This window comes from Caloenas nicobarica, chromosome 2 (genome assembly GCF_036013445.1).
Source record: "Caloenas nicobarica isolate bCalNic1 chromosome 2, bCalNic1.hap1, whole genome shotgun sequence".
NCBI lineage: Eukaryota > Metazoa > Chordata > Aves > Columbiformes > Columbidae > Caloenas > Caloenas nicobarica.
In genome coordinates this window covers 16,793,969-16,818,034 of record NC_088246.1, presented here as the reverse complement: position 1 = coordinate 16,818,034, position 24,066 = coordinate 16,793,969, and the positions used below count along the sequence as shown (strand labels likewise).

Here is a 24,066-nt window from a genome sequence, read left to right as displayed (position 1 = left end):
CCAAAACCAAACAAAAACCCCCATCAAAACCAAACCAAACAAAACCCCAACTCTGTCAAGATAGTTCAACTCCTACCGGATATTCAAGGTTCCTCTAAAAGGACAGGCTTTGACAGGCTTCAAAGCTTCAGGCCTTCAAAACTGCAGCACTGTGGTCTTTTCTCTCTTGTTCCAACACACAGATGTAGCATTTTCCAAATCAGAAGAAATAATGAAATATGCTAGTGGAGTAGTGGCAGTGTACACCAGGTTAACTGCATGCTGTGCATTATAAACATCAACTCTTCACAGTTGACTGAAACTATAGCTGAATTTCAAATCCTTGGCTTTTCTGTCTTTTTAAAATGTTAATATGTAAAAAGGAAGCAGGTAGGAATAGTAGAAGTATTCAGGCAACTCTAAGGCATAGCAACAAGAAGGAATTCGGTAACTGTGCCTATGTGATCATGGAAGAAATATAATAGTTTATCTTTCTTTCAACTACCCCTTGCTGACCACCTTTTTTCCTCAACTTTCCTACCAGGCTGAGGTGAATCCGCACTAATTTATCCTCCCAAAGTGCAGGAATGCCCATTTGAGGTGAATGGAAGTTGGAAATGGCAAAACAATAGCATGTGGTTTACCATATTCTGGGAACTTTAGGCAAGTTTCCTGCCTGAAATACAAAGATAAATGTGGGTAGACCATAAAAACTGGGTTAGTTAAAATGTGTGAACAGGTGCATAACATTAGGGACTTACCTGCCTTATCTGTTCCCATGGACTCTAAAATAGTCTATGTTTGGAGGTTTGTTTGTCTTCTAAAATCAGAATTTTTCCCAACTTAGGCAAAATTCCCATCCTGTCTGTCTTTCTGTTTTTTCAATGAATTATTTTTGTTTTGACCTCTTCTCTTGATGCTGCTATTAGTGTCTGACATGTTCAGCAGCTGCAGTGGAAGTAGAGCAGTGACCTGGCAGGTCTTAACAGTTGTTGCTCTGGTCACTTTGGATATCATGACTTCATTTTGTGCCTCTTAGTAGATCAAAAAAGGAAGTCTAATAAAGCAGCAGTGAAAGTGAAAGCAGTATATTTTGCACCTAAAGATATATATAGGTGTGCTTCACCTCATCCCGCAAGAGGAAAAATGTTGGTTTAGCTACCAGCTGGTTTACAGGAGGGAGACAATAATCTGTTCAACATGACAGACTGTTTCAGGGAGTTCAGGTCTGCATTGCAGGACTCTTCACTGCTCTGTGGAAACAAACAACTCTATTGATGGTACAGAATAGAGTAACAAGCCTGGAGTAGTTGATTATTGTATGTTTTTATGAGTTCAGGGCTTTGGTATCCTTAAGGACAATGTGGTGCTCGGATAATTCAGCTAGTTTGAAACAACCTAATTTGGGTACTGCATCAACATGAATCTCCACATGAACTAAATCACCCTGTGGGAAAGCAATTAGTGTTACAGGCAGAGCCAGAGATGTTTTGTATTTGCCAAAGAAAAAGATAAAAGCAGTTGTGGTTCAAGGTATGGGGATCAAAAATCAGGCCACGTGGCAGGTGTTGCTCACAAAGCTGGAGCTGCTTGGTAAGTCAAGTGCTCTCCACCCCAAGAGGTCTCAGATCTGTCTCCTGATTGCTGTGCTTCTAGGAAGAGAGCTGGCTCTTCCAGTTGTATCCACTGATGTTTAAAATTAAAGATCTTGAGGGTAATAGTCTTTTAGTAGATGCTGCTGTTTTGTTGTTGTCTTCTGTGCTGCTTGACCTTATTGAAACTTGTATTAAAGACTAATTTCCGTGAGGTGGTTAAGTAAAATATGAGTATGAATATGAGGAAAAACTTCTTTAACTTGAGAGGGCCAGAGCACTGGAACCGGCTGGGCAGAGAAGTTGTGGAGTCTCCTTCTCTGGAGACATTCAAGACGCACCTGGACACATTCCTGTGCGATCTGCTCTGGGTGAACCTGCTTTAGCAGATGGATTGGACTATATGATCTCCAGAGGTCCCTTTTAACCCCAACCATTCTGTGATTCTGCGAAAAGCTCAGCATTTCTAGAGAAGTTGGTAGTTCAAGAACGTGTCTCATGTAAAAGGCTCAGACTGTGGTAAGTGAAGGGTCAAGTTCCTCAGGGTTCCAGGCAAACTTGCAAGACCTCTCTTTCCCTGTGAGTATAGCTACAGTGCATCAATAGCTGGGTTTTGAAAAGTGCTGTTGCTTGTGGTGATGATCTTCTTCTATATGAATGGGCAAGGTAGCAATACACTCTAAACTGCTTCATTCCCTGTAGTCAATCAGGTCATCCCCTTTGTGCAACTGCCTGATAGTTCTGAAGTTCTTTTCATACCCTGGGATGTGCATATGTGGTTCTAACCCATATGTTTTTTGTGTTTACTTCTTGTAGGAGGAGGACTGCCTTTTGGATTGTGAGCCACTTGGATGTGGTGATGCAGATCTACCTAGAGGGTCAGGCCAGGATGCTTGGGATTTAAGGTGAGCCTGTGCTGAAAAATGAATGCAGATGTGAACCAAGAACTATGGGTCATTGGTTTTCTTCTTCTTTTTTTTTTTTTTTTTTTTTTGTCTTGTATCAAACATTTGAAGAAGAATTTGTGTGTGCCTCCTAGTATGTATGTAGCATTAATAAAATGCAGGTAGCTCTTGGAGAATTGTGTAATTTTTGTGAGTGGAGAGAGATGTGATTTCTTGGACATTATCAGGAAGATATCACTGGTTCGTATCAGCAAAATGATATATAGATGTTCTATCTCTTAGCTTTCTTAAAAGAGAACTGATGTCGAATTCTGGCCATACTGCCTGGCAAGAGCTGCCATCCTACTGGTTCTCTTACCACATGCAGCCTATGCTTTTTCTCAGGGGTATGGTAGGCACAGTTTCAGTTGTTACTCAAAAATTCTATGATAACTGTTTTCCTTGCAACTTGCCATGGCTTCTGAAGGCTGAAGAAACAGAGTGTAAAGAGTGGAAGTTTGAGTAAAAGCTATTTTGCTGGTTTTAATATCTTCTTTAAAAAAAAAAGTGGGGGGGAGCGGTACTGGGGGCAGTGCTTACCCTTACATATGCTCAAGAGCTTGAACAGTTAGAAGGGTTTGCAGTAAAAAAGCGAAACCTCACCTCGATTCCTGAAGATTTGGGTTTGGAGCATAGTCATGGAAAAAATGCATTGAATCTCAACAATTCTGAATTTAAGCATTTTTATAAAGTCTCCTCCAAAAATGTTAAGGGCAAGCACATTCACATCATGGTTATTAGGTGTATACTTTCTGTGCAGTGAATAATTTAATGAAGATGAGCAGAGGTAGCCAGTTCTTGCAAGACTAAAGCATGTACTGAAAATTATGTGAACAGTCCTGTGAATTTAGGTGTTTAAGGGAAATATGTGCTTAAATAACTTCTTCCAGCAAAGACTCAAGTATGTCAAGCCTCCAGAGAATTTCTTGCTGAACTTGCTTCTTAGTATATACCATTGTAAAATGGTTGTAACCTTCAGAAGATGATGCTGTCAGACCATGTGAATGGCTATTCTGGCTGTACTTTTTTAAAAAAATCAACAACTAACATCCATGTGGATTATCTCAGTAGACAGTTTAAACAAAGAGATATTGTTAACAATATGCAATTTACAGATCTAATGTGGTTAAGATATGACAAGACATAGCTTGAGAAGGTCTGATAACTAAACCACAGGCTACTAGGATATATAATCTTCAGATGACCATGGTTAAGTTTTTCCATAGCATCTTGCAATACTGTGCAGTATTTACTGTTTCCATAACTGGCTTAAAATAAATATTCAGTAAGTAATTACATGAGCTCCAGATTATCAGACTGTAAAATGATTGAAGAAAATTGATGATCTCTGGAGGTCATGACCTAGAGTTCTACTTTGTTGTTGGAGCTGTATCTGGGTAGGACTGTCCAGTTGACATCAGAGGCTGGGAAATGTGCAGGACACAGTCAGCTGAGTCACACTCTCTTTTCATACCATTTCAGTAGATACAGTTAATGAACATGTATATATATATTTTTTTTTTTAATTTACAGTTTGTTGGTTTTGTTAGCAGCATAGCATTTATCGTGTACTACCTGTATTGTGTAACTTCCACAAAAGGCAGCAAGGCCAAGTCTTCACGTGCAAGTTCATGTGCTGTCTGCCTGGACACTTACTTTAGCAGCACTGCTTATATATGAAGAAGCATGCAGTGTTCCTTCTAATACTGGTTTATTTTTAATTAGAGAAATTTCAGCCAATTCTTGCTGTCTAATGTAGCTTGCAAAACAGTGACTTGTTTCATTTCTGTCATGTAGGTTAGAATTGAAACACTAGAGATGCCCAGTTTTTATAAATCCCCTGTCAGTGCAGCAGTGTCCTACAGGTTAATGTCACATGTTGAACACCAGTGCTATATTCTCTCTAACCTCCCTGGAAACTTCATCCTCTCCCTTCTGAGGATAAAGGCAAAAACCCATTTATTTCCTATTTATTTTCTCAGATATCAATAAGACTGTTCCCCACTACTATGGTTTCAATTCAACTACTTTTCTGAATAGTTTGTAGGCTGTTTCTTGCACTGTTTTAAAAATAATGCCATGAAGTACCTCTCAATCTCTTGCTGACCCAGACTGCTGCAGAACAGTAGTACTAGACTTCTTGCAAAAGCCAAGCTTACAGGGAATGTCATCCTATTGAAAGTGGTTTGCTCTTATACAACGGATGACAATGCTTTTGTTAAAACACATGTGTGTTTGGTGGAGTACCTGCTGTGCCTGGTGTCCTCTGGCAATATTACTGATGCTCAGTTTGCCTGAGGATGGAAATGTTAGTCTTGGATTAGCCTGGCATCTTGTGCAGAGGGTCACGATCCTCAGTTGTGCTCAAAAGTGTGCCAGCTCTTCACCTTCTACCTTGTTGATCTTTGCTATTTTCTCCATACAGTTACTCTCAAGCTTTAGGATTGCCCTACTTGAAGGCATACTCCAAGCTTTCGTATTTGTTGTCATGGATTTTTTTTTAATTGTTTGTTTAGAGCATTTGGAATTTGTAGTAAAGGTGTTACCAGGTGAAAAAGGGTGGGATTGGGAGAGTGCAAAAGCATTTTCCTTACTGCTGCATCTCTCTTCAAATTAGTAATTATTGGTAAGAAAGGAAGCTATGCCTGATGTCACTCCCAGAAGTTTAACATGCATCTCTGCACATGACCTGGGCTGTTGCCACATCCTTAGCTATTTATTATGGTCAACAAAACAGCATCCTGACTTTGTGAGTGTGGTAAACTTTGCATAAAACCACTAATCCATTCAGTCTGACATCCTTTCTGACACTCTGTGCTTCGTTTTATAGTAAGGCTTTTTGAGGAGCAGCCTGTCCACCTGGGTTATTTCTTCCTAATTTCCATTCAGTGAAAGATTTCAGATTTGTTTCTAGGATCTGAATTACTCATGCCTCTTTCAAAAGCTTTTATTGCAATGTCCTACTGAAGATGTCAGAAATGTTCATCTTGAGCAATATTTTGTTTCCCCCAAACTGCAATGACTTGAGAGTATTGGTGTGAAGCCATGCAGAGCAAGAGAAGGTCAAGAAACCTGAGAAGTGGTGACCCAATGTACTGCTTTTGCTAATTTCTTTGAATTAGTGACTCTACAAACCTTGGTGTTGGAGACTTGCAACTGATACCTTTCTAAAAACAGAGGGAGGGAGGAGAGGGAGTACTCTGTTTATTTCGACAACCACAAGCAACACTTCCAAAATACACTTGTGGTTGTATTGCAGAGTTATGAATCTTAGTTTATCTAGCGGTGACTAACATGATGAGACAGTAGCCTAATACGTCCATGCTTTATTTAGAAAAGGTAGTTCTTATCGGAGACCCGGAATATCAGTGTTTCATTCACTGTGTTTGCTGAATCCCTAAGTACAGATATCAAGTCTGTTGGCAGTTCAGAAGATACAGAAGCTCGCCTTTTGGGGCCTGACTGCAAGTTCTCAAGGATTTTGCAGTACAGAAAGAAACAAATTCCTCTCCCCTTCCACCTTCTTTTTTTCCAAATGCACTTTTTAAGCTGTCCAATGGTTCAATCAAAGTTAACGAAGGGTTGTGATATCTCTTGATCAGATAGATTTTTCACTTACATGGTGGTGAAATTTTAATGCTGTGTTATCTCACTGGAGTGGTGGTTCACAAATAGATTGTAACAGCTTTCTAAATTCTTCAAGCAGAGCCTACATTATACTAGTTGTTACATTTAGAAAATCCTACATGTTAAGAAAAAGATTACTTTCTCCTCGTTGCAGAGACTAGCTTGTAGAGTCTGGGTGTGTGTCTTCAGTAAGACAGCGATCTTTTACTGCTCTGCCTATTTAAAAATAAAATGGAAGAGCACATCCTGGCAAACTGGGAGATCTTCAGTTTTGGGGTATATACAGTTTGCATTGAAGATAAGCTTGGTTGGAGGGGGCATGGGCTTTGACACAAAACATGTGGCTTTATTCCCATAGACAGACAGCGCAGCCGAACTGTGGGTTACTGAAGCCTGTGGGACTGTCCTCCCTGACCTGCCACCTTCTCATCAATTCAGAGCCCAGAGAATTATTTGACCCTGTGGCAGTAACACCAACTGTAACATGTGTCTGATAGTGAAAGAATGAACGGTTTGTTCTTCCAGAAATACGAAAAGGGTTTGTGTTGTGGTTTTTTTGATTGTTTGTTTTAAGATGAATAAAAAGTGCTCTGTGGGTCATGTTATGCTCTCACAGAAACTTGAATATGCTAAATGAGCTGGTTCTCTAGCTGAGCCAATGGGGACGGCCAGGCACAGGCAACACTTTTATCCCACGAGAGGGAGGAGGGGTGAATGAGCTGGGAGATATAAGCTGAAACAAAGCCATGCTGTCCTTCTGAGTCATTCGCGCACACTGGATGGGTAAGGCTTCCTGCTTCCTGGGACACAGAAGTGGGGTCATGATTCTAACAATGGATGCTGGTAAGTCACTTTTTATTAAATTCGTCTGTCCTTTTTCCTGGGAAATCTCTCCTTCCCATCCCCAGCTGAAAAGAAGATATCTGTATACTGGGAAGCTGAATTGTTAAGTAAATGAATGCTTAATCCAGACCTCTCAAGCTGTGTGCACTTTAGTGTGTGTTACACTGGTGTTATTGCTTGACTGTCACTCAGTGAAACACGTATCCTCTCTTGCAATGCAAGACCTTGGTATTGAAAGTGTGTCTGTTAATTTGTACTTCTGTCTTCATTGGGACAGAACGTGTGGTCTGAGAAGTGCGTGGTGTCTCACTCTCTTTGATAATAAGAGGTCGTAGTCTCTGAGAGACACATGCTAGATCTTATGCTTGCTGTGAAAAGTTAGCAGGGAACCGATGTATTGGCTGTGGCTTCTTCTACTCTCTGTTTACAGAAATTTTGTATTGGGGAGGAAGAGATGGAAGCTGCTGCATTTCCGTGGTAGTTAGTTCTGCTTTGTGTGTTTATAGCCAGGGAAGTCTAGAAGTCTGTGTGAAAAGAGCACACATAAGATTTAAAAAAAAAATAGATTAGGCACAAAAGTGGAATCTTTAGCATAGTTCAGTGTGTGATAGCGAGAATGAATGTAGAGTGGTTTCTATAAAAGAAACAAGCGATCCCAGTCCCACTCCTTGAGAGGGGGTGTGTTTCCATGTCATAACTCACATCCTTCAAATTCCTCTGTAATAAAAGACCTTGGATTTTAAATGGTTATGGATAGGGCATAAGGCACCAGTGGTTGTGCTCTGGCAGCATGCTCACGGCTGCTCTTTCTCTTACCAGTTGCAAGCATGCCTGTTGCATTTTTAAGAGCTCCGTTGAACTTTTGTCAGCAGTTGGTTCAGCTACTTCTTTTCACTGCAGTGCAGAAGCATAATGTGACAAGTTCTACAAGCCATGTTCAAAGTGATAAACTTATTCAGGCAGATCTTGCGGGTCTGTTTTATCTACTTGTCACATGCTCAGATTCTTCCATGCTAATGAAAAGCTCACTGTCCCCTCTGCATCCGAATTGATTTGGTTAGGCATTTGCTAGGGCCTAAAGGGAAAACTCTCTGTGCCTTCTTCCAGCTCTTTGACTTTCCTGAGACTTGCAGAAGGTGACCCAGTTGGGTTCTTCATGCACAATTTAGAGGAGATAGGAAACCACTTCCTTCAAGCCACCCACACTGAATTGAAGTTGCTTTGTCATCATCTGTGTAGGCAAGATTGAAACCAGTGACTGTTTTTGTGTTCAGTGTATGTTATGTGCTTTGCAAATCAGTTAAAACTCAGGCCCTCTAACTGAGATGATAAAATTTAACGCAAGATCATAGAGTATAATGGCATATGACTGACAATTTTCCATGACATGGAGGATGATGGTTTTTGTATTTTGACCCTTTCATTAGAGTTGTTTCTAGAGGATCTGAATTTCCGGCCCTTCTTAAGGCTGCTTGAATACCGGGAGTTAGCAGTCCCCTTTTTCGCCTGTTCGTACAAGGGCCGATGCCTAGACTGTAGATGTCATGCCTGGCATTAAACAAGGATGTCCCGGTAATGTTCAGCATTTAGGTGCTCATGGGAGATACGGATCCAGGCTTTGCCCACAAGACACTTCTTCCCCTTTGAAGTACCCGAGTTCCTGTACTGCATTGCAGTAATTTATCTCTTTGTTTTGGAAAGACATTGGAGATGTAAACAATATATGGTTTAAAAAAACCCCTCTTTTATTTGCATATATTTATGTACTTGGATTGTGTGGTTTCTTTGCACTGCGAGGTGAACCACGAAGATAATGCTGCTTACCTGTGCTTCACTGGATCCAAACCTGTATCTTTTTCCAGAGCATTGTCACTGCACTGGTTCCTCAGGAATTGCTGTGCTCTAGTAGCACTACCGGTAATTTTCAGAGGTATGTTGACTTGTATGGTTAGTAAACATACATTTTGGAAGCTTCCTTACGAATACTTAAATCATAGTTCTCAGCTTCTTTGTGGGAAAATGGTTCTACCTACCTGAAAGGAAACATTGTAGTACAAGGATTTATAACAGTGAGTTCTAGTACTTCTCAAGTGTATTTAAGTTACAGAAAAAAAATATACAAGCGATACAGTGCCTTATGCCTTAATCTGGGACACAGATAGTGGTCCATGAACTTTATCTGCTTCGTTTTGCCCACCTTTTAAAGCTAAGCTTGCTGTTCTTGGAACTGTTTGCTTATTTCACATTGTGTGTTTGAATTACAAGTCAGGGCTGATTTTTTTTTTTTTATGAGTATCAGATTTTTTATCTGTTTTCTAACAGAACAAAACCTCTGTTCCTTAAGATAATTGTGAGAATACTTGTACACTTGTTTCAGTTTTTATTAAATGCATCTTGTTCTGCTGCATTTGTCTTTGCAGCTTTTAATTTCCTGCAGGAGCAGGACTAAAAAAGTTTTGGATGGTGGGGAATAAAAAGGAGAGCTGCGAGGTTGAGTTGACAGTATAATTGGATTTGAAGCAGCTACAGGCTGGGACTGTTGCAACAGCTGATTTGATCCTTCTGAGTTTCAAGAGCTATTTATGGTAGATTAGCTGTATCAAAGCTCTACTGTTCCAACCATAAAAGGTTGGTCCTATGTGAAGTTGCCACACTGCATTTGGCTCAGTCGTCTGAGGTTGGAGAGCCTATAGCTTTTTATGTGGATAAATCCAGTGATGGATGGAAACACTAAAGGCAGATCAAGGAATAACATTGAGGACTTCAGATGGCAGCGAACTCTTAAAAGGAGATTTTCACTGATACATTCTTTGCTCTAACGTTTGGAATCTGCACTTGGATATAGCTTCTGCATATTTACTGCATTTAGTGAATGCATGCTTTTAGGAAAGCGCTGTTCTAAATTTATCTGACTTATCTGAATCATCTTGATGGCACATGTACTTGCCAGCCTTGCATGTTGATGTTTGGCAACTTTTGTGAAGTTTGTTTTGTGTTTTCTTAGCGAGTGAGTGTTAGGTCCTTTGGAAAAGAATCTTAGCTGAAGTGAGAAACTTTTCTGAAACAAGAATTATGAAATTCCTGACTAAAGAGAGCTCCAGGCATTAACTGTAACTATTTTGAGAAGACTTTGACCCTTTCTGCTGCATCCGTACCTTCTTTTCTCCCTTGTGTAAAGGCAGACAAGTGCATTTTTTACAAGATTCTGAAGTAAGTAGCACCTCATTCGGAGAGTTTGCATGCAGTCACTCGAACCAATTGTTTGGGAATATTCATGGCTTTGTCAGGTTGAAATGTGAGTGGGTTTATTCCAGCCTGTGCATGCCAGTCATTCAGCCTTCCTTAAAGCATTTTGTGTTTTTCTTCTCATGGTTTTGCTTAGAGGATGAGTTCATTCTACCATGAATGGAAAGTCCTGTTGCTGGTTAATTTGTGTGTGAGGTGTCTCTCCTTTTTCAATTTTAATACATTAGCCTTAGCCATAGTACTACAAGCAGCTATAAAAATGCTTCTATAAAAACAAAATTTTTCAGTAGAAATTTTCTCTTGTGTTTAAGAAGTTCTATAAACACATGTGAATACTGTTGTATTAGGTAAGTCTGTCGTATTTTGAGACTAGGAGCATTCTGAAGAAAGCTTCCTCCAGCTTTCCATTCTCTTATTTTTAACATTACTAGGACACCGCAGGTATTACTGGCACTGCTTTACTTTCCTCTCCTGCAGCAGTATCAGCTGTTAAAAGGGGAGAGCATACGGGGCAGAAGGGGTGGGAAGAGGAGGTTCTTTGCTTTAAGGATGTTCCAGGTGTTGTATTTTAATCTCCAAAACCAGAAGAAATGTGTCCTTGCCAAGGAAATAATTTTTCTGGTTTTCAGTTTCCCTTTCAGGAACTAGCAATTTAAGGCCATCTTCCATTTTATTTGGATTACAAATCTGTATTTCTCTGTCAAATGGATCTAGAATTTTTATTCTGTCTCACATAAACCTGTGTTTTAGCCTAGGGAATACCAGAAGACAGAACATGCTTGGAGAGTTACTGTTTAAAAACTGCTTTATCAGTTTAGGGTTAAGAATATTTTATTGGAATAAAAAACCCCATATGTTTAATCTTTCTCACACAGACCTTGTTAGATATACATTTAAATACTCATGTCTATGTACATACTTTATAGAAGATTGAATACTTCTACCTGCAGAGGCAGTGAGGGTTAGGAAGAAACTGTCCAATTAATATCCTCCTTCTGACAGCCTGGTAATTTTTGTCTTGGATTAACAGATGTGCGCTTCAGTTTGATACCTGACTTGAAAATGGTTTTACATTGCTTCCAGTAGAATTAGTATTTTTAGTAGGCATCCTTTTTTATATGATCTGATTTTTTTTTCTTTGTTACTTGCATTTTAAAAAGCAAGTTGATATAAATTGCTTCACCATTTTAGAATGCCTGTGTTTTGCACCTATAAACCTGTTTATGTCAATGCTTTAAAAGCCTTAAAACAGACCACAAAGACATCAGGTTGGGAAGTTAGATACCCCAGAGTCTGCACAAGAGCGGGAAGACGCTGTTAGAGCTCCTAACTTGCATTTCAGGCTCAAATGTGCTAAGGGTGTAATGCAGGAAACATTTTGATTGATGAGAGGTAACAATATCAGCTCCTCTTTGTGCAGCAGATGCTTAAACTTGTTGGAACAGGGAAACTTTCTTCTGTGCTATCTCTGGGGAGTTAGTCAATTTAAGTGTTAATTCTACCTCTTCCGATGCTGCTTTGTCTTGATCACATTGCTAAATTACATTCTTGGCAAAAATTTCCAGTGGGAAGGAAGATTTCAGATTTCTAGGAGCTTTATTCAGAAGGACTATAGCTTTGTACTTGGCATTTCTTCACTAAATTCCTTGTATTTGTAGTTTGTGTGGCATAAAGGTAGTGGGGATAGGCGAGCACTTTTAATCTAGCTGTGCCATTTTTACTTTTTTTACAGAGAAGAGAGGTGACACTGTATCTGTACACGAGGCTCCTCAAAATGATCTAGCTGAGGAAACATGAAATGGTAGTACACATTTCTTCTTCACATCAAGCCAAGGTAGAATCAGAGATGGTGGAGTTGAGCCATTTGTGACCAAGAAATTTCCAGACAGATCAGAGGAGTATTTTGCCAATTTTCTGTGTGGAAATGGTGTTGCACTATCCTGCATGCATTATAACACATTATGAGCCAGGGTTTCTCTCTCGTTTAGATTTATGTTGATGAAGTGGTTTGAAAGCTTTGTATAGTGCTAGTACACTAGTTTATGCAAAACATTCTTAATAATGTGTAGAGTTTGTGGGTTTGTTTTTGTGGGTTTTTTGTTTTGGTTGGTTGGTTTTGGTTTGCTGTGGTTTTTTTATTATTATTTTTAATGCAACATTGTCATTTTCCTTGCTTAGAACACATTCACAAGATAGGCTCTCGTCTATAAAGTGTAGACACAGTGCGAATTTGGGATTGTCCTATGCAGGGACGTGAGTTGGACTCAATGATCCTGACGTGTCCCTTCCAACTCAGGACATTCTATCCCTCCGTGATTCTAACCCTTTCATATAATGAATGTAGGTGAAAACTGCACAAGCTTATTTAGTTTAAATTGCCATTGTTTGAGTTCATGTTTGTTCCCCAATGTGTTGATTGTTGTGCATGGCAATTTCACTACGATTTTTGAGAGGCAAAAGCTCTGGGATAGTTTGTAGTGACAGGGTGACTGAGATTATTCACTTTGCAGAGGCCTGGCGGTTCGCAGTGTCTGTTCTTGCTGAATGCAAAATGGAAAAGCCTCCATTTGACATAATGGAGGGGAATAGTGAGCTCTCAAAGGAAGCACTGTGCACAGTGGTCTCACATTATTAATTCACTGGTTTCGCTGCTTTCCCAACTAGGCACTTCAGAGTTAACAGACACATTGGAAGGTCGTGATTTTTAATGAGCAAAACATGTCCTAGTTGGAATCTGCCTTAAGCAGATAAGAATGCATTGGGTAACTGGTGATAAAAATGCTTCTGATGTCACTTACTCACATGGTGGTGTGTTGAAGGGAGTCTTTCAGTAGAGAGGGTACAGCAATTATGCTTTAGTCTTTACTGATTTATTTGTATTTAGTTGATGGGATGGTCTCTCTTTGCTCTAACGATGCCAGTTTTCAGAGTTTAAAAAAGATAATCTGTAAAGTAAGAGTTCAAAGACCCAGATTAAAATTACTAAATTTTCCCGGCATGCGTCTCTTCAGGTATACAAAAAAGCATCGTGATGAACTTGGACATGAAGCATCATGTGTCGTAATAACTAAGGCCAGATACATTTCTAAAACAACTTAAGGCTCTATCAGGCTGTTATGAGGGAACTGTGTAATTTCCCCACAGAACTGAGCCGTTTGACACCGAAAGCTGCCATGCTGTTACTAGTGGTGTGTTACAAAGGAACTGCATCCAGATGTTAGCCGAGAGATTGCATGGCAAAGTGCTGTGAGAAGTTAATAATACTTCCATGGAGTTAATGACTGCCAAATGTGCTCCTCACGGCTTATACCTGTAAACTCTTGGCAGTCAGCAAAGACCCACACGATTTCATTCTTGCTCCATCACATAGACACTAAAATAAATCCCTAAAATAAAACAAAGCTAGCACTGTCTCCTAATAGCTCACTGCGGAAGGAGAGAGGAGTGTAGATTAGTGTTTAAAAACAGTTGCATCAGATGATCTAGGGAATATGCAAGTCGTATGTGCTTCACATGTGACTTTTTCAATATTACCCTTTCTGACTAGAAGCCCAGTTAAACCTCAGAGACAGCTAGAATAACTCTTTAATTCTTAGAAAATAAGTGCCCCAACCGTTTATATTAGAGCCAAAAATGGACAGTATTTCAATGTCATTTTCTATTAAGTGCCAGCTGGCCCCAAACCCAAGGTGAGATCCTACCAGAAGCAATGTTCTGGGCAGCTGTTGGCCCTCCAGCGGCGATTTGGGCTGGTGATGCCAACCCTGTAGCCACAAATCAGAGCTGGGAGTTGAGAGACCTGGGTTCACTTGGCCTGCCTTCAGTTTCCAATACAAAAAAATGCCTGATTTGTTAACACAGGCAACTGGAGCTGAACAACCAAGGCAGTTGCTCCAGCAGCATTGGATTTCACTTTTTCTACTTCATTGTGAAGACAAGTAGCTATTTTTTGCACTAAGCAAAGCTAACCTTGAATGATATGTTTCTTATTGTAGTCAAACCATCCAGGCATATAACTAATTTGAAAGAAATAGACTCAAAGATTCAATGTTGGTAGTTCTAAATAACATGATAAACTCTTGAAGTTAAGGGAAATTAAGCTTACTGCATGCCTTTAAAACCCTAACCAAGAGTTAGTTTATTCTAAAACTATTTCAAACAAAAATCATATGCCAACTCCCTGAGTTGCACTCGGTGAAATATGTGTGAATTGCACAAGCTGACTTTGAAAACATAGCTCAACCTCTATCCTTTCATTCTGATTGGATAGTAAAGGTCGTCTTTGCAAGCAAGGAATCTTTACTTTCATAGCTGAAGGCTGTGTTTCAGAATGGGCAACTTAATTTTATAACTGTAAAACAAACTCAAGTCTTTAAAGACCACCTTATAGTTACAGGTTTAAATACCAAATTCTCAGGCTGAGGTTTCTCATGTTTTCTTACTTCCATTTCTTCTTATATTATTACTGAGGAAACATTAGTAGAAAAGTAGGGAAACATTGCTAGAAAAAATGTATACCTTATAAAATAGCACAAAATACATTTTGGTTATAGAGCTGTACATACTAAAATATTCTGATTATCAGTACACAGATATATAAAGGTATGGTACAATTTTAATTGTGGCAGGTTTTATATTTTTTGTATTGTCAAAATGCATTTGTCAGTTTATATCTGCAAATATTAAAGTTACAGATGATTTAACAATTGTCTTGTTAGTATTTGGAGTGGTGTGAGTCCTGCCACTCAGCAATTTAAAACTGAACTGAGCAATTAACACTAAAATGTTTCTGTACCTTTGCAAAAAATCAAGAATTTTGCACTTTCACTCGACCTTAAGCAACTGTACTGAGAATGAACAGAACTGTTAGAAGGTTTTTTGTGGTCAGTTCTGCTTATATAGTGATTACTTAGAATTGTGCTTCATCTGGTTACAGTCATTTTGTACCTGAAACACTAGTGAATCAGAGCACGTCTAGAAGAAATGTATTCTGTTTGCAAAAATTGTTCATATTTGGTGTGTGGATAACTTTTATATTTTTTTCCTAGCTGAAATTTCTAGAAAGGGTAAGGGTCTTTTGTCTTATTCAGAGCAAGAAAGACTAACTGAACTAACCACATATACTGACACAGGTAAGGTCATTTAATTTTATGAAATGCCATGTAAATCTACCCTTGACATCTCCTGAAGATTTCGGAGGAGTATGGATCAGGCAGTCTTAAGGGCACGTATGTACAGGTACATGTGTCTGTAAAGGGTAAATAGACTTACGTGAACATATTGCCACTTTCAGCAGATGCAAGTCATGCAATGAAGAGCCAGGCAGGCTAACAGTGCTGGTGCTGGCAGGATTGGCATGTAGGAATCTGCACCAAGTCTTCATCTAGGTACTGATTGCCATGAGTGAAGAGTGACCTGTCCAGCTAGACATCTCACAGAGATGGAAATGGGTTATTTAAGCTGTAGAAAACCTGGTTTGGTTAGTCTCTTTGAAAGAGTAGCAAAGAATTGGTTCTCTTGAAGTATCTCAGAGCTCAAAAGAACAGACTTGATGATCATATGCTGACATGTAGCATGTTGTGCCAGATAAGAGAGTGTTCAGCTCAGAGGAACTCTGGTAACTTAGAGAGCTGCGAAGCTAAAAAAGCTCCCATACATGCAAATGGTTGGCATTTATCTTCTGACCAGAGGCTGGAAGCCTTTGCTGATCAGTCATCAGATGAAATCACAATCTGTTGTATGTAGGGATTCTGTTTAGGTGGGCACAGGGAAAATGATCCATCCTGGCAGTTACTCAGAGCCATAAAGGCTTAGATTTTCCAGTGTTAAGCTGTTTCTGGCTATTTGGATTATGTATATTTTGCTGCCTGTAAGGATTTGTAATGGTTGAGTCAAAGGAGAAAACATAGCATCAACACACTTCACCCCAAACATTTTGTACTATGCCAAGTAATGTGTGTCAGATGTATTAATTGGGAGGATTTATAGGAATTACTAATTGCAGAAAAAACATAAGATCATCAATAAGACTTTGTGTTCTTCATAGCTGCCCTGCTTTAAGCAAGGGAGGTCAAGGGCAGCCTTACTGTTCACTTGCCTGTAGACTGGTGTTCAGGGCTGCCTTGAAGCTGGTTCAGGTATCAGGCTGTGGTGAGTTTCAAACTGAGATCTCCTCATGTCTTTTGGAAATACCTAGGCACTTCAGGCACCATTTGGTGAGGCCAGCCACATTCTTTCCTACTGCTGTCAGGAATGATGGTTTTGTCCACCTACGTTAGACACGCACACCTACTGGATCATGTTCCTGCAAATGTTTAAGGCTAGGGTTACCAAGTTTGTTCTTCTGACTGCTTTAGGCAGCTGATGGTTTGGACTGGCAGATGGCAATAGTGGAAGTGGCAACCTCACTTTAAAGTACCAGTTTAGGAAAACCTCCCGCTTGCACCCCTGTTCCCAGTTTTCTCCTGAACCACTCTCTCCATGTACATCAGTTGACTGCATGGCTGCATAGATCAGGGAACTGCTCTGAGAACTTTTTTCGCCTTCCTCTCTAGCCCCGTGGTTCCCCAGTCCTGCTCACCATGGCCATGCCAGTCCAGACGCTGATTCAGTGGGGGTGGGAGAAGTCAGGGTTAGAAAAGAGCTGCTCAATGTGGGAGTGAGAATTAAGGGCAGGTGAGTAGGGAACACTGTTGGCTCTGGTTAGATGGCAGAAGGGACAAAAAATGTGGGCCCTATGAGCTGTGATGTATGTCAGTGCTTTGCATCCACATTGGGTGGAATGTCAGCATCTAAATGTTTACGACTCGAGGTCTGTCATACTGTGTTCACAATAGCCTCAGTTTATTTGATTTAAAGGCTTAAACAGACCATGGTAAGGCAGGTAGGACAAAGTGCTGTGCACTTGTGCTAATATTCTAATGCCGAAGAGAACTTATCTCCTATTTTAGGACACTGTATTGATTGTTGGACCAAGCTTACTGCTGTTTCTTCTAGCCCAGTGTTGAAATCACCCAGTTATCTAGTTATCTTTGTGCCAGCTACTGACAGAGCATCACAGGGACTTAAGTCTCAACAATCTTCTGCTTAAAATTAGTTGGTTCTGCACCTTTCATATGAAATCTAAGTAAACTTTTGTCTTACAAATTACAAAGGCTTATATGCTGCGTGTGCTGGAATGTTTGGACTTAAGTAAAAATAGGTTTAAGTAAAGTCAGGGTGTAATTTTGAAGTGCAGCTACAAAAGACTTATGTTTGATATCACACAAACTTTGCCACTTGGTTGAAGCCAGCCCAGAAGTAGCTAGTTTCTTGGGAAACCATAAACGGATGTGAATTTCTGAATTAAACCGAGGGCCAGTAATTCAGTAGACTTTTATGAGTGACTTGCAATTGCCTGTGATGGTGCGAGACTGAATGCAGGCAATGAAATGTCATGACAACACAACTCTGTGGAAGTTAATTGTCAGGAAAAATAGTGACTCCACACACATCCCTCTCCACAAACACTTAAGATGAATCAAGAACTATTAGGCTTAGTTGCCCTGGCCTGTCTTCCTGGTGTTGCAAGTAGCCTTCTGCAGCAGGCCACTTGCTCCCTATGCAAGATTTTGGAGAGAAAGAGAGGAGAGGAAGCAGGAGTTGAGAGAGATCAAGGATTAGGACTGGTCTTTAAGACTGAAACCTAGAGCAGGTTTCAAGGAGAACCAAGGGAAGTACTTCGAGAAGAGGAGCGCTCTTGTGCTTTTGTTTTTACTGTCTTGATTGGATAAATGGGCTAGTTTAAACAGCATCTTCAGGTCACTTCTCTGCTGGGAACAGACAGGGTTGAAATGCTGGGATAATAGTCTAAGATTTAATCTGAATATTGCATCATGGGATTACACTCTGGGAGGTGTAAATGACTCATTCTCAATGTGACTTCACTTACATGTCGTATACCCTGACAATGCCTTGCTCAGTACCTTGGGATATTTTACTCCTTATTCATTTGACTCAGTGGCTGTGAAACACAACCTGCTGTTTGACTTCAGAGTCTTACAAATGGTTTGAGTTGAAATGAACTCCAGATCAATTAACACTTCTGAATTGTTTCTCTCTTGTGACATGTGACAATCAGTTGAATTACAAAGTAGTTTTCTGGTGTTTGTGTTGCTTCCACAAACCCGGATTTTTGTGTTGAACACAATTTCCCTATTAGCAGGGGAGCAAACTCAAGCGTGGCCCTTGCATATTCTAAGACTGGCGGGCTGAAACCTAAGCATGAAAGCCAATGGAGCTGAGATGTGTCCTTCTGCCTGCAAAGGGATGTTTTACTGCAGCTCCCGCTGGGCAGACATCTGTGAATCTTCCTGACACAGAGGAGTAATTTTGTCAGTTCACTGGGGGTTAAGTGTATTCAGTAGAGTACAGTAAAAAACAATGTAGTTGGTGGTACTGTTCCCGTGGCCATCAAGCTGTACTCTCGGTGGGTGGTCTAGCAAAGCAGACAAGCTCTAAACGTTTATAAGTATTTACATAATACGGGGCCCTGACCCTGGCCAACATGGCTGTATATATCCTATTGAGAGTATCAGGTGCCAAAAAAAATGGGCATTCAGCTTTACCCAGCCTATCATGTTTTTTCCCTTGTAGCTAAAAGTCCTTCCTACAACCACTTGCCAAGTGTTGTAGCTGTTTAGCTTTAGGGGTTGACAGCTACCCAAACCTGGTTTTGTTGCAGGCTAGAGATTTAGCTTGTAAATCACTAAAAATAAATAAATAATTTGGGGGGATGGGGTGTGGGGAGCAGAGAGGAGGGAATAGAGTTTTGCAGGGCAGACTTTGGGTTGGGTGTTGTGGGGGGTTTTGGTGTGGATTTTGTGTGTGTGTTTTGTTTTTGCTTTTTCGTCTCCTTTTGGAGCTCTTAAAGCAAAAATTGAGCTTTTACCTCAGGGGTTCTTGAAGTAAATTATTTATTATTTTAACGTTCTATTGTTGTTTAAAAAATAATAACAACAAAGCCATTCTGCTTCTAAAGGAGGTCTCTTATAAGTGAAAGGTCTCCCTTTCCCCTTCACCACAAAGGATCTGTCCCTCTTAGGGCAAACAGGCAGCTTGTGACTTTGACAATAGGTCTTTGTGTTCTGAAGACATAGCGTAAATTATTCCCTCCCCAAAGAAGGCTGGGAAAGAAAAAAACAAGGCCAAATAGCCTGGTTTCTCCACAGAAGCAAGCCAGCAAGACTGTAATTTAACCACAGTGATGCTGTGCCTGCTGTACCCTGACCAGTGTCAAGGACTGCTTGTAGTACAAAAGCTTTTCATCAGGTTTGGTAAGAATTTACAGTTCTATTCCCGAACACTCTCTCTGGCCAAAGCTGTGGCCTGGGATCTAGAGGAATCATCAAGGGAAAAACTGCAAGTGAAGATGTTCTGTAAAGCCATTTTATTTATGGTACTGCAGACTTTCTGGACTGGCCGATAGACCATTGTATCAGTCCCAACTTTAGCCTTTCACTTTTTAAAACAGGATCATGATCCCATCCTTCAGGACTTCTGGCCTTTCTTCTTCACTGTCTGAGTTGCTGGTCTCTGATTTCCCCTCCCTTTCCCTTTGAGGATTGCACCCTTTTTTATTACCAAAGTCATTCTTTATCTGCATTTCTTTCCTCCCTTTTCCCCGATAACTTTGAGTAGTCTAAAAGTTCCATTTGGAGGCACCTTTAAATACTGCTTTTGCCAAATGGTAATGCTGGAAATGACTCTTCCAAATTGAGAGGTTTTCATTGCTTTGTAAATACTTGAAGAAGAAACAGAAAGCAGAGACTTTGAATGCTGCTTTATGACAGATCAAACCTCTTGCCGTGTTTGTTCTGAAGTGGTAGTGGTGAGGGCAAATTCACATAAGTGCATAAACTGTTCTAAGGTAAGGTTTGATGCCTTCAGAATGACCTATTTAAATTCATTTTGTTAGGAAATGAAAAAAGTAGTTCTGAGCTTTTTTGAGCTGCCTCTCTACTGGCAAAGGAGAAGCATAGTCAAGGAATAGATGAGAGAAATGACATACTGTTTGGCTTTCTAGTTTTGCCTTCCAGTTAGCATGAATATTAGGAAGCTTCGAAATAACTGACTAAAAATAAACATCTGGCTTAATATATTTAATGTAACCTTAAATTTCACGTGCCTTACAAACTGTGTTCTTAACATTTATTGCCTGATGCAAGGTCAAAAGGGTTTCCGATTTACCTGCGCTATGAACTTTTATTGAGCTCTTCTTTCAGAAGTGGAGATGCTTTACACCTGGGGCTGGTTGGCTCACAGGTCTGTGAAATACAGTAATGTCCAAGCCAGTGGTTTGAAACTGCAGCACCGTCACAGTTCTGAAAAAAATAAACACCTCTCAAACAAGTTATACATTCCGGTACAGAAGAACTGTTTATGCCTCTTGGTAATGGAATAATGTGTCACAAACTTTATTTAGCTATTGCAGTGTGCCAGTTTCATCTGACTTGTGGCACTTGCTGAAGCAAGTTGACTGTGTGAAATAGTTGTCTGTACACATCTCATAAACCCCTTGTGGTTTGGGCGCCTGTTCTCTTACAGAGGAGCAGCCTTTGAAGGGCTGGCTGTCACATGCTTGGCTTTTAATTCCAGTGGCACGTAGGGAGAGAGGAACAGGAGGAGGTAAGGGGGAAAGAGGTTTTATAGGCTAGAACTGATGAGGCCTGTGAAGAAGCATCAAGTCCAGCGGAGGGATTAATATGCATCCTTAGCAGTAGCGCTCAGGTGTCTGCTGTGTCCGTTAGTCTCTATGAAACAACCTAGATGGCTGCACCAACTGCAGGCTTGATGTGCTTTCTGACAGCATAAAATTGGCTTGTAATAAATATGCCAGGGAAGCAGCAGGAATAATCGAACCTATTTGGGAACTGACATGCCGTTGGGTTTTCATAAATCCCTGGAAGTGTAATGCTGGCAAATTAATATTCATAAACCAGGCTATTAAAATTTTAAGAGAACCTTGAGGGGGTGATGATGTCAGACTCCAGAGTTAATTATAGAGATGGTAAAATTCTTGGCTAACTAGGCTGAACATGCTCTCACAGTCGTTTTTACACAACACAACAATCAGAGGGAGACACAGTGTTGGATGCAGTTTCTGAATCTCTTAATGCATTCCCTGAACTGCAGGTCTTCCAGTGTACAGAAGACGAAGTATTTACATCCAGCTACTGCGTAAATAAATCAGCTTCAGGTAGCTGAGTTGCTGATCATTTCTCTTGTGCTTATTTTTGTTACTGAATTGGTCGTAATTTCTGGCTTGCTTGCTGTAAAGTGCCCTGCTAGGCTGCGAAGCATGTGGTGGCTCTCTTGAAAATTGCCAGTTGTTAAATGCAATCTGTAATGTTCACTAACTTAAAGTTACTGCAGTAACTTTTCTTGCTCAAGGTAGCAATTAGTTTTAAGGATTGTTGCTTTGTTTTAAGATACTCTGTTCCTCTCAAAAGAGTTATGAAAAATATCTGATTTCTGGTTTGTAGAATTAGCAGTATTTTATAATGCTTTCAGAATTGCTGAGGGGTTGAAGAGAGCTACAGAGGTCACAGTTCTAGTCTCACTTGGCAGAAATTAATTGAAAAATCTCTAACTCTTGGTAGTAGTCAGTGTACTCTTATTTTTCCTGTTGCATTTTTTTGCCACGGTATTGGTTGAAACTTTAGAAGAAATGACAAAGCAAATCCCTCACGTGTCCTTGGCACTTAAGGTTCCTGGTACAATGGGAAAAAACACTGAACGGGATTGTAGCTGCCCTGGAATCAGGGTAGTTAAAGTCCTGAATTTTCGTACCTTACTGAAAACAATGTTACTATTCCTCTTCAATTAATACATACTTCCCTTCATTCTGAAATAGAGTGAAAAGGAAGAACATGTTACTGTGTTTCTTGAATCAAGGTCAGTAAAACAGAGCCCTCTTAACAGCACAACCTGTAGGAGGAAAAGGAACAAAATAGTACTTGGAATTCTTTTTAGATGTGGTGTGAAGTTAAAATCTAAACCAGACTAGTAATTTGTTTTGGTCAAGCAACTATAACAGCTGATCAACCCCTTTATTTTGCCAGACTAAGGAAGAGTAAACACTAGATAAACATAGTAAACATAGTTAAAGCAGTTCTTAAATCCGAACAAAAAGCATGGAAACAACTGCAAATCTCAAAACATGCTAAATAGGATTCAGAAGGTTTGAGAGGATTCAGAAAGTCATTCCAACTTGTTTTGAAATTGAAATCCTTCCTCTTAAGAGGCAACTCTTCAGCAGTCAGTAAGTCTAATAGAGGTGCTATATGGCCATAAAAATGCAAAAAGTCTTAAATTTTGAAATTATTTTATCAGAAATAATGTTTTCAAGAGCTCTCACCACTTGGGGGAGTGCAACGGGAAATCGCTAATGTCTAGTGAGACATGCTGCAATTTTGAGAGAAGGAAAATCCCTTAATAACCTCAGCTTTTAGCAGCCCTTGTTGTAGGGTGACTGCCAGTGGCTGCCTTTGGGTGTAAAACACAGGCTGCCTTTTTGACAGAGGCCTTTGGAATCCTCTGAGAGGAAAACTTATTTATCACTTACCTAATCTTGCAATTTGCATGATTAAGTTAGCATGTATTCTTCTGCACTGAGTACTCAATCTTGAGTCCTTTTAGTACAAAGGGACTTGTGCTACAGAAACTCTTTCCCCCACACTCCTCTTCCTGCTTTAAGCTTACCAAAGATGCTTTAACTGTGCATCCTCTCTACATGAGATCAGGCAGGAAAAATAAAAATATACATTTGCAAGTTGTGTTTCATGATGGAAAACAAAGTTCAAGACTGTTCTGGATGAGAGCCTTTTGAATGCAACTTGCAGGCAGGCAAAGTTGTGTTGATCACATCCCTGCAGGAGGCAGCAAGGCTACTTGTCATGGAGGAGGAACTGAACAGATGCCAAACAATCATCACAGGTCTGTCCTCTGGGAAGAAAAGCCTTGTTTGGTTGAAGTCCAGGCTTTTCCTTAACAAATTAAGTTTTTAAATAGGTATCCCCCCTTCTTTCTCCCATAATTGCCTCATTGTTATGTTGCTATTGTACTTAGTTTTCTTGTCTGTGTTGTTCAGACTTTTTAGATGGAGAATCTGCATCTTCATGCAGATGCAGACCATGTCTGGTTCAAGAGATTCTTTGGGTACCCTCCCAAGGTGCCCAGTATCCACAGGCTTAACGACTGATATCATCAAATCAACTGTCCATCAAAGGAAGGATGCAAATGGTTTCTGTCTTTGCAGCCAGGTGTTTCTGTGAACGTTGTGGTCTAAAAAGGCTGGAAGCGAGAGGCTGGCGTGGTGGTGATGGTCCACCCAGCTCCAGTGCTGGGCATCTGCAATGCCGTGGACATTTTTCCTCAGGTCAACAGCACTGGGCTAACACTCCAGAAGGAGCATAGAGGATAATCCAAGCTAAAGATTGTGCAGAATGTGAACTTCAACTTCTGGAACAAGAGTTCTTTTTCTGAGGGAGATGAAAGTACCTTTATATAGATAGCTCTGTTTTGCTTTAATGCCTTTTTATATGGTTCCTGTATCTGACCTTGACAACATCTGAGAACATGGGGAAGAAAACATGAATGGAACTTGATCAGGTCTTTTTTTCCAAAAGAAAAAAGAAGAGTTACTGAGGATGTGGTAACTTTCCTAGCTGGGAGCATTTCTTGGTGTGGGAGAAAGCAAGGTGGAGAAACAAAATGCAAACAGATCCTGATGTTGCACTTGAGGTCAAGTTATAATTTAAGATTCCTGGGGTCTCCTCCTCTCAGTTGGTCTCCTC

The 24,066-nt window shown here is 40.2% G+C and overlaps 1 protein-coding gene across 13 annotated transcripts in view; it reads left to right on the top strand.

The window, feature by feature from the left end:
* The first annotated feature begins 6,898 nt into the window (after nucleotides 1-6,898).
* Nucleotides 6,899-24,066, top strand: part of SVIL (supervillin) — a 107,812-nt gene continuing 90,644 nt past the window's right edge. For all 13 annotated transcript variants that reach the window (XM_065629724.1, XM_065629722.1, XM_065629723.1 and 10 more), the window contains exon 1: nucleotides 6,899-6,985. In XM_065629724.1, coding sequence (XP_065485796.1) covers nucleotides 6,922-6,985 — 64 coding nt within the window. In that variant the 5' untranslated portion in view covers nucleotides 6,899-6,921. The remainder of the gene's footprint in view (nucleotides 6,986-24,066) is intronic.